The 11,511-nt window shown below is 38.7% G+C and overlaps 1 protein-coding gene across 1 annotated transcript; it reads right to left on the reverse strand.

Annotated features, from left to right (window-relative positions):
- Positions 1–1,474: 1,474 nt before the first annotated feature.
- On the reverse strand, positions 1,475–8,024 carry Fabp12 (fatty acid binding protein 12). The gene is made up of 5 exons (XM_069991800.1): positions 7,967–8,024; positions 6,600–6,775; positions 5,527–5,699; positions 3,033–3,134; positions 1,475–1,576 (listed from the first exon to the last, which is right to left on the reverse strand). Exons 2-5 carry the CDS (start codon positions 6,670–6,672, stop codon positions 1,526–1,528), a joined length of 399 nt encoding a protein of 132 aa, XP_069847901.1. The 5' UTR covers positions 6,673–6,775; positions 7,967–8,024; the 3' UTR covers positions 1,475–1,525.
- Positions 8,025–11,511: the final 3,487 nt, after the last annotated feature.

The following is an 11,511-nucleotide window of genomic DNA, read 5'->3' on the forward strand; positions in this document are numbered from 1 at the left end:
AGAATACTGAGAGCATGAAGCCCTGAGTTCAAGTCTTGATACTGCCACCAAAAAAGTGCTTATGGCTGTGCTTGAGCAACTGTATAATATAAATATGCTAAGCATGTCAGTGAGGTACACACTTTAACAGATAAATATTATTGTTTATAAAAACCAAATCAGAGATATTCTTTGGAATAAGAGGCTCTGGATTGCTTCCCTTTACCCATTAAGGCTTACACACAATTTGTTTGACATGAATGGTTTCTTGATTGGAAAAAATGAAAAACACTAGTAAGCAAAATTAACTCACAGGTTCTATGCAAAGAGCTTATGTCCTGAAATAAGAAAGGTATCATTCCTTTTCCTTAAAGTACAGTTTTTTGAGCTCTTTCTGTCAGCTAAGCAGTCATATTTGAACTTTGCTTGGGACTGGAGTCAATATATTTCACTAAATGATACATTTGATGAAAATTTCTGGTTGAGGAGGTGCAGAATGTGAACACAGCTAATTAGGTGGTTAAGCATTCGCTTACTTTCACCAAAATACCAAGGTGCCTCTGCCAACTATTTGGGGCAAAGAAGCCATGGCAAACCTGGTCATAATTCAAATAACCAAACACTATGTCTTACCAGAACTACTCCAAGGCATCCTGCCCAGGCACTGTAAGACAAGGGAGGTTTGTTCAGTAGTTAGAAATACTGCTGCCCTTGACTCTTGGGTGGACACCATGAGCCTGGTTTTATCTACCTTCCAACTTCTGTTCTCTTTATTTTGGGTGGCTGGTTACAACTCTGGAACAGGGATGTAGCTTTTCATTCAATCTGAAACCATCTGCATGATGGAGTGACCTTGGCATCTATAGTTAAGTGATCTATAGTTACCAGGGCCTGTTTCCCAGTCTATACAATGAGGTGCTTAATCCACATGACTTCTAAATCCCTTCCAGGCATGACACCGAATGAGATAACTAAAACAGAATATTCTGCAAATAAGACAGAATCTCACCATTATGGTAGCTTTCGTGATGGTGGTGGTTAGGGCCTTCTCTGTAATAAAAGCTTTGTGCATTAGTCTTTCCGTTCATTTCATACCCAACTCTGGTGTAACTTGTAAGGAACACTATGCCTCCAAGTAGTTCAAAAGTTAATACTTTAATGATGGAAGGGGTAACATTGATCAAGATGCATCACACTCATAACCTGACTTAGGAAATTGAAACCTCTTTGTATAATTACTTAATAGAAAAAAGTTAATGTTATTTTCTCAGTATGGGGAAAGCATGTATGTAATATGCCTAATGAGAAAAATATCAATATGAAATGCATCTCTGAATATATAACCTTGGCTGTGTATGATGTCAGGTATATTATTCTGGATTCAATGTATCATATAGGTATATTTAATAGGGGAGCCAAAATTGCGGGTATTTGTGTAAAGAAAAGTTCTCTCCTATGAACATTTATAACATTTTATTTCATCATTCCTATTTTATTTTTATCATTTTTAGCAGTTTAGAGTACCAAGACCTTGAGACTTGGTTTGTTATATTCTCTCATATATTCGTGTGCAGATGACATTATTCACCGAGCTTTCCTGCAAGACAAAGAAGGATGGGATAGTTCCGTTTTATTGGTAAAAGTGACACCTAGAAAAACATAAATTAAATAATAGCATAATGGCATTAATAACATTTCTTGAAAAATCTTCTAAGAAGACCTATATAGACTGTATAGGTAGATACATTTTACATATACATAATAGATGGTGCATATGACATATTTAACTTTATATGGAAAGAGCAAGACATAAAATTTGAAATCAAGGTTTTCATTGAAATATATTTAATGCCTACATGGAAGGACTTTTTCTCTCTTATTACATACTATACATTTTTCAAATAATGTATCATTGTACTATTTTATAGTTTTAGAATACTGATACACTTGGACATGATGATGTTCAATTCTCTTAGGAAACTTTCAGTGGAGCACTGTCCCCATCTTAAAGGAGTCTAAATCTTGTGAGAATAAGTGACATGTGTAAAGCCACGTGAGTACTGAATAAAAGGAAATCTATGCCCTTGGATTCTGAGTCTCAGCTTCTTTCTAAAGAGCACTTACTCGTTGGGCTATTAATCTGTTTATTGACTAAACTTATCGTAAGAAACATTAGGGTCAATTACTCCTCATCTTCTAAGGTTATAAAGAACAAAATGTATTCTTCATTGTACATATTAACATCCCATATGAAATAAAGATACTCGTTTGGTTTTTCTCCACACAGAGGGTGTATCATTCCTTTGAACTATTTTATATTAGGTTTGGGTAGGTAGGGTTTGGGAGGAGGAGAATCATTGACCTACTTCCCTCAATTCTGTAGAAATGGAATGATGACCTCAAAAGCCATCTTGAGAGAGAACAAAAGGGGCTTGAGAAAGACTGAACTTTGGAATTAAGCCAGTGGATCTTAATCCCCAACCACCGAAAACTTCTAGGTTTATATCCTTAGGTACATCATCATGTGAATCTCAGGTTCCTTATCTACTAAGTGAGCTAATGAATGTTACCACAAAGGCTTGTTGACAGAGCTGGGGAGAAAATACTTGGAAATCTGGGCATCTGGTGGACCATGAACCAATACGTACACATATTAAGTTATCTGGGAGTCAGAAAGAGCACTTCAGCTTCCTGTCTCTCATTTACACTTTCCTTTAATGTTTTGGTTTGGTATTGATTTGGAAAAAGAATAAGTTAATTGTGGTACAGAGCAGAGGACTGGCAAAAAATTTTGCCAATTTTTATCACATGGATTCATGCTTGCTTTGATTCATGTGTGAGTAGAAAAATCAGGGTCCACAAGTCTTTATTCTCTTTATTTTTCAGTTTATCAAACCATATGCATTTTATAATAGTTACACTTACACATTCTGTCAATGTTTTCTTTCAGTTCTTACAAAGCAAAGGAAAAAGTAACACTGATTTTCATTGGTTTAGAAACTGTGGGTGAAATGTGCAGGAGAGGAGAAAATTGTGAGAAATCATTCACTTACCACTACCATCTGCCCATCTACCAGCTTTCGTCGTATAGTTATTTTCTTGTCACCCCAGTCCTGAACTTGAACCAGAGTGTCATTATCTAAGGTTACTGTACTCTGAAATACAGACAGAATCAAATCAAATACAGATAGATCTCGTTGTCAAGTTTGCACACTAACGTTTTATCAGATATCATTTTCTTTCCCCATGTTGTGTTGGCTCGGTTGGTTTTCGGATGGTATTTACAATCCCATTTACTTAAGGCTGTTAGAGTATTTTAGACTTTGCCAGAAAACCAGGCAGACATCCAGGTACAGAGAACAAAGAAAAGTTTATTGCTGGGAAAGGGGCCGGCAAGACCCCTTCTCACAAGGGTGAAGTGGGAAGTTGCACCAGCTATTGTCTAAGGTGACCTGTATAACCTAGGAGGTTTAAGAGGGGCTAGGAGGGGCTAGAAGGCAGAGACCCTGGTGTGGACATGAGGGCCAGGGGTTTCATCATGGCAGACTAGGATTTATGGCTGCTGTCCAAACAGTAGATAAGAGGTCCTGCAACTGCCCAGACCTGAAGGTCACTCTAAGGGGCTCTTATTGGCTTATATGGTGGTAGCTGCCCCAGAGAAGTGCCATCCCAAGGTAAAGAGGGGTTGGAGGCTGATTATTTACTGCCTTTACTACATGGACCTAAGGTTGCCTAGGAAGGGAGCATGCTAAGCTGTGGAGAGGGGAAGGAGCATCATAAGCTATGGGAAGGGAGCTCATTAGCTAACATTGGCTATTTCAATTTTCAAAGCTTTTTCAATAGTCTTGTTGATTATTTTTTTCTAGGGGAAAAAAGTTATAAGTGTCAAAACAAAAGCTGGGTGCTGCTGACTCTTGCCTGTAATCCTAGCTCCTCAAGAGGCTGAGATCTGGGAGTGCTTTTATCTCCAATTAACCAGAAAAAAAAGCTAGCAGTAGAGGGTTGGCTCAAGTGGAAGAGCACCAGACTTAAATGGAAAAAGTCAATCAAGTGCACGAGTCTCTAAGTTCAAGCCCCTGTACTGACACACAAAAGTATAAAAATAACTTGAAGAGTAAGTGAAATTTTCTTCTCATTTACTGTATGGGCAAACTATTGTCTTTATACATAAAGATTATCTTTACACAGAAGTATAATAGCTTGTCTATATAGTATGTGTGTGACTATATAGTATAGTGTGTGTATATATATACATATATATATATATATATCACAATTAAGCTCCAAGTTAAATTCATATGAGTTAATTAAAAGTTACATATCAAGACTGAGTTCATGGAGAAAAGTTCCTTTTGTTCTTGCTTACTCAACAATATTTTTCCTTTTTAAAAATTCTTGTAGTTTATTTGGGTTTAATATGGTATAGATATCTTTATTAAACATTTTAAGTAAACTCTTTTGATATTAATTATGAATATAAATTTTATGGTATATAGAAAGTTGGTGTCTCATACTTATTTAGTAACTGTTAAAAAGGTGTCATAGTCCTTTATATAGGAATATCGCCCTCCATGGAAATAAGCTATCCTCTGCTGAGTTCTTATTCATTCAAGCAACAAGTAGTTTTTTAAATCCATTACTATGGGTTCTTTGAAACAGGTCAATGATTTCCTGTCTGCTGTGCTTATATCTTGGGTGTGAAGAAACAGACAATAAACAATAAGGTGTAAATAAAATATATATTATAAATAAAAGTCATATTGCAACTGGAGCCTGTGTGCCACTTCCAGGTTGAGACTAAATTATCTCTGTCTTGTTGACCAAGGGAGACCCCAAGTTTCAAATGGCACAATAACAAGGCAATTGAACTTCCTTTGGCCAGAATCCCTAAGAGATTAAGGCAGAAATCCTTCCTGCTCCTCCTCCACCTCCCCGTAAACTTCCTCATCTCCACTCAACCCCATCATAGCTTATGTACTCTGAATTAGAAACAGTTTCCCACTGTTTAAAGCCATTGAGGGTCTCTGACTCATCTGTTGCAAGGTTATAACCTTGCCTATACCTGCTAACACAATTTTTATTCATTGGAATTCTCTACATGGAAAACTTGAAAAGGGAGAGTTTTGTTTCTGGAAGTACTAAATTATAATAGACAGATATGATCCTCAAAATTTGGCCCAGCAAGCCAACTCTACCCCTGACTACCAGGCATTTTCCCATAGGGATCTTAATGTAGATTGAACTTCTACATCTTCAAGCTTATGGTTTAGCCAGAAGATTATCTAATGAAGACTTGACATGTTTGCTACTATGGACTACTTAGAATGATTTGGTTTTGCTTTTGTTTTTGAGATGGAATCTTACTATGCAGCCAAGGCGCTCCTGGAACTCCATAATGTAGTCAAGACTTTGCCTCAAACTCACGATCCTCTTGCCTCAGCCTCAATAGTGCTGGGACTGCAGGTATGTTCCACCATCCCCCCACAAAGAGTGATTTCTGATTTACATCCTTAAAAAAGTCATCTGAGAAGCTGTTGTGAGAATCACCTTAGTTTTATGGCCAGCAGGTGTAGTTTCTTCAAATTCTTCTCCCAGTTTAAAAGAGATTTCAGTGTTTTTAAAGATGCTTCTAGTCTTTATGGTGATTATATCTCCATCAGCACTGATGGTCACAGTGGGTTTTGCCAGACAGCCTAATTTCCTGCTGGCTTTTCTTATTCCTAAAAATCAGATAAAATAAGAAAAGAGTTCAGTCTCTTGTTGGCTGTACAAATTTTGGCTGAAAAGGAGCTTTCTGGGGTTTTTTTCCCCTTCTTTTTTGTATATTTTTTCCTGTAATAGAATACCATTAACATACATATACCATATTGACTATTTTAAATGTACAACCTTGTGGCATTATGGATGTCATAATATGTACAACCATCACTATTATATGCAAGATTTTCTAAAACTCAATAACTGTATTATATCTGCTATTGTTCAGTATTATTTTCTTTTCCAGTTCTAGGGCTTGAACTCAGGGCCTAGACACTGTCCTGAGCCTCTTTGTGCTCAAGGCTATTGTTCTACCACGTGAGAGCCACAGTGCTACTTCCTGTTTTTTCTGAGTAGTTTATTGGAGATAAGAGTCTCATGGACTTTTCTGACTGAACTGGCTTTGAACAATGATCCTTAGATCTCAGCCTCCTAAGTATTTAGGATTACAGGCGTGAGCCACTGAAGAGAAGGCAGAGGGATCATAGGGGCAAAGATTGAGTGGTTGTAGCCACAGGCCAAGGAACACTAGGAGCCAGCAGAAGCTGCGAAACAAGATCTATTTTTTTTAATCTTCTAATGATTAAAGCAAATGTTTATAATAATTTTCAAATAACTGATTTTTTTCATTTAAAATTTTCTATTTAAAAAATCATTTTCTGTCTAGTGACTAGTGTTTATATAAATCCTTGGTAAACTGTATGAAGGATTATGTCAGCCTAATTAATCAGAACTCAATTTTAGTGTTTATCCTTTCTTTGTGAAAAATTAGGAGATCCAAGATTAATCACATTTTAGATAGAACAAATTATGTGCTATTAAAACTCTCATACTGATACGATATGTAAATAAATATAACTCACCCAGCTCCTTCATATAATTTTCAAAATTTTCACAAGAAATAGATTTCCATGTTCCTTGGAGCTGGTCCACCATTCTGAAATGAGTTGATCTCAGAGAATAATAGCTTCAGGCAAGTAGTGTAGTTCAAGGTAAAGTTTTGCCTTGGATATACCAGGCCCCGAGTTCCACCTCACCACTTAAAACAAACAAATGAACAAAAATTCATATGGATGTCTGTGTTGGTGTTCCATGAAATTGAAGTGAAACTTTTTGTGTTGTTGTTAGATTGTGGGGCTTGAACTCTGGGCCTGGGCACTGTCCCTCAGCTCTTTAGCTCAAGGCAAGCACTCTACCACTTGAGCCACAGCACCACTTTCAATTTCTGGTAGTTTTATTGGAGATAAGAGGCTCATGGACTACTTTCCTGCCCGGGATGGCTTTGAACCACAATCCTCAGATCTCAGCCTCCTGAGTAGCTAGGATTACAGGCGTGAGCCAACAGCATATGGCTTAGAAGTGAAACTTTTTTTTTGCGGGGGGGGGGGGGGGGGTGTCTAGTCATGGGGCCTGAACTCTGGGCCTGGGCGTTGTCCCTCAGCTCTTCAGCTCAAGGCTAGCGCTCTACCACTTGAGCCACAGCGCCACTTCCAGCTTTTTTCTTTTTGCTTATGTGGTGCTGATCGAACCCAGGGCCTCAGGCATGCAAGGCAAGTGCTCTACCACTGAGCCACCTTCCCAACCCCTTAGAAGTGAAACTTTTTTAATGCCGTTGTGGGCAGAAAGAGCAACGGTTGCAGGGCGGGGCGGGGGATATCATAAAAAAAGAGAACTTGCTCTTTGGACTTTTTTTCTTTACTATCATCTAGATCAGCAAAATTCAGGTCTGTCTTGTATTTACCACAAGTATCTTTTTAAAAAAATAACCAGCTATTTGTTGGTTGTTCTATTATTTTTCCTGAAATTTGAACTAAACATGAGTCTGTGTACATGGCGTTTTAGGTAAAGAATTAACATTAGGGTTCATCTTTGTGACTGATGGTTCTCTAGCTGCCATATCAATCCATTCTGAGATTAATGAGTCTGTGGCTTGAGCATTCCCTGACTCCTCCCACCCCCAACATGGACAATAAGGACAGCTGCTCTGAGCATTGTCCACTGAGATTGTTTCCTTATCAATCATGGACTCCTCTCTGACCCTAAGGTGAATAAAGCCACTGTCCGTGTTCAAATCATCCTCTGTACTCAACTGACTTAACCAATAAACCCGTTTAAACTTTTTATTCTTCATTTGGTTACAGAGTGCCCCCATATTATGCTACACATGATCTGGGAAGGTGCTGGTATTCTGTAGTGACCTAGAGTTCTGGCAAGCTGCTCACGTGATTACCTTATTACTTCTAGTCTTGATCAGCTCAATCTCAGATGCAGTGTTGCTAGTCTCATAGAACCCAAGTCATAATGAATAATTTGGAATTCAGGGTGTCCCGGTCAAGAACTCGGCCTCTACTGGGCCCAGTGACACACCTAGCATTCTTTTCAACATATATGTAGCCTCATTTACCTGTAGCATCACAGGATTGGCCAATCATAGGGCCCAAGTGTCAAGGCTGCTTGTACAGTGCCATCATTTCCTGAGGATGCTTCTTTTACCCTACTCCTCAAAGGATTACCCGGAGGCCAATAGCAGACTAAAAGCTAGCACTAAGTGACTCGACATGGCACACAGATATTCAACCAAGCAATTACACAGCATTGTTTCATGCCAATGTTCTTCATATACTTTTTTTTTCTTCATATACTTTTTAACATGTTTTAGTGGTTTGGGAATTGTAGAGGTTGATTTATACCCCCTACACACAAAAGATGTATTCAAATCCTAATCCTCAGTACATGCAAATGTGAATTTGTTTAGAAAGAGAGGGGTTTTTGCAGATGAAATTAAAGTCACCTTAAGCCTAACATCATTTGCACTTTGAAGAGAAAAGACAGAAAGATTTGAAACAGAAGGAAAGCTTATGGTAAAATTGACAGAAATTGAATGCCTTATACCAAGGAATACCATGCCAAATGACACCACAAACTAGGACAGAAGCATGAAGTTAATTCTCCTCCTAGAGGCTACTTAATAGCCTTTGGCCACCCAAACTGTAAGATAATAAGTTTCTGTTCCTCACCCCTGCCCCAGTGCTAGGATGGAACTAGAGCCTCATGAATATTCAACACATATTCCACCATAGAGCTACTACTCCCTCTTCATTGTTTTAAGCCACCAAATGTGTGACAATTTGTTGTGGTAGGCTAGATATATAACAGGAAGAAATTAATCTTTCAAAAATCTTGTCTTTATTTTTAAATTAAAGCATTTATTTCATCTTGTAAAATACCATTTAATTGCCTTTTTCCACTAGATATTTTTTGATCAAATACAAAAATATACTGTTCAGTGTCAATGGCTCGTGCTTGTAATCCTAGCTGCTCAGGAGGCTGATATCTAAGGAAGGCAGTTGGAAGCCCAGGGAGGCAAGAATGTTGAGATACTTTTCTCTAACTAACCACCAGAAGAGCCAGATTGGAGCTGTGGCTCAAGTGGTAGAGCACTAGCCTTAAGCAACAAAGCCCTAAATTCAAGCTCCAGGACTGGCAAAAATAAAACAAAACAAACAAAAATTGACTACATCATTTTACCAAAGTTAAAGATAAATTTTATTAAAGTAATAATTATGATAGTAGAATAAAAACTGAATAGCATCATATAACTACATAATAAAATTACTTTAAAATTCTTTCTGAAGCTCATGTAAGAAAAATGTATCTATAAATTTTTCTAGATTTTTTATTTCTGTAGATCTTTTTATAAGCGAAATTATTTCTCTAGATTGTTTTTTATTCCAACTGCTCCCTCTCTCCTCCAGTTTCTTTAGTAATCATGCAACTTAGTTTCAGCCTATGCTGAATGACTTAAGATTCAGACAATAAAACAAATGTGGTAATGCCAATTTCTAAATTTCAGCAGAAAGCTCACTCACTGCAGGTTAGTATCAGAAATGAGTGCTGACTTGCCTGTGCTGTCTGCTTCTGGGAAGGGAATAAACAAATTGTTTAAATAAGGATACAGGTGGACCCATTGCAACAATGAGGTGTACAAATCGTTATGTCGAAAAATGAACTTTACAACTTTGGGGAGGGAGGGCACCGAGGAGGAGATGGGAAGGGAGGGGAAGGGGAAACAAAGGAGGAGGCAACAATGCTTGATAAGAAATGGACTCATTATCTTGCCCATGTAATCATAACCCCACTGTATGGTATTTTCACCATAAAAAAATAAAGAGAAATCCTGTGGTTCAGACAAATCAAAATAATAGGGAGACATCCTGGAGTGATAAGTAAAGACAGAGCGGTCAGAGCCTTAGGGCCTCAAGGACTGTGATTCAGACCTGCTGTGTTCCCACGCTCTTCTGCTGGGGCTTTCTACAGCTGGAGCTGGAGCTGGAACTGCAGGGATCACACCTACTCCTGAGCACTGTCCCCAGGCCTTGTACTAAATGACACTGTCATCAGATATATTGTAAGGGGACATTAACCCTGGCGCTTCCCAAGTAACAAAAATGCTAGCTCTTGTAAGCCACCTTGTCTTCTTCATCAGAATTGCCAGACACTGGTCCTAGGAATATGTTTTCCTAAAATTTCTCCTAATTTCTTCTCAACTGAAATTTCTCTCCTCGAGTCTGAGGTCTAGCAGTTAAGAACCAATGTTGGGGGGCAGTGGCTCTCAGAATGTGGCTTTGTGTTCAGTATCACTGTCACTTGAGAGTTTGAAAGAAAGACAGATTCTTGGGCTCCATATACTGGGCTTAGAAGCTCTGGGACAGGGTATCCACATTGCAACAAGTTCTCCAACTGATTCGGACCCTTGAAATCATTTTATAGCCATCCCCAAAGCTCAGACTCACTGGCAAAGAACACAGAGTACAGAAAAGGAAGAGTGATAACTCAAGAAACCTGGCAGATATCATCTTAGCCCCATGATAAAGTTTGACATCACTGTTAATTCCTGCTGCTAGTATGTCTCTCTGCTATGGCCGGTGAGAAGTATTTCACCTCTCTGGTCTTCTTCCTAAACACCAATAACCAAAACTGAATCACGATGTACTATCAGCCATATGAAGACAGAACCGAGAAAACTTCTACAAAATCCTATTCAAAATGTCAAGATTGTGAGCAATCAAGAAAACTGGAGGAACTTCACAGGTTGGAGGAAAGTATTTGAGGTGAAGTGAGAACAACTCCCCCACCCCAATCAAACAGACAGATAGAGAATATAGTCCAGCAGAGACCATGCCCTTGATGTGACTGGAGTATGTAGACCACACAGGGGACAGGCTCCTTTCCCCTTGGGGTGACACATGGGCAGCAATGCAACCACATGTCAGAACAGCTGAGACCTGCCCAAAAGGGATATAAAAAGGGACCCGATGAACATTAATAGGCCACTGATTTCTAGTGCCCCTTCATCCTTTTAAAAAAATGTTTTATTGTTATTATAATGGTAATTTACAGGGGAGTTACCGTTACCTAAGTCAGGTAAAGAGTCCATTTTGTTTTTGTCACCTTTCCCTTGCTTTCTCCCAGGTTTTCCCTCCCCTCCCTTCCCCACCCTCAACTTGTATAGATCATTTTCAGCCTAGTGTCCAGGGAGTACCACTGCTGCATTTGTTCACCTTTTATTGCTCCATTTCTGTGACCTATTTCCTCTCTTGAACCTAGAAGTTTGTACTGTCCTTCTCTACCTCCTCCTTGCCTAGAAAGCTGGTGGACAGGATCTCATCTGACAGAAGGCAGAACTTCAGCTTAGTTGAGGGCTTTTAGCAGTGAACCAGTAGTCAAGAGGCCACCCTCATCTTCCCTGGTGCCTTATGCTCATTTTTAAATAAC

Source organism: Dipodomys merriami, unplaced genomic scaffold (assembly GCF_024711535.1).
Source record: "Dipodomys merriami isolate MVZ:Mamm:240054 unplaced genomic scaffold, mDipMer1.0.p SCAF_4, whole genome shotgun sequence".
In the NCBI taxonomy this organism is placed as follows: Eukaryota; Metazoa; Chordata; class Mammalia; order Rodentia; family Heteromyidae; genus Dipodomys; species Dipodomys merriami.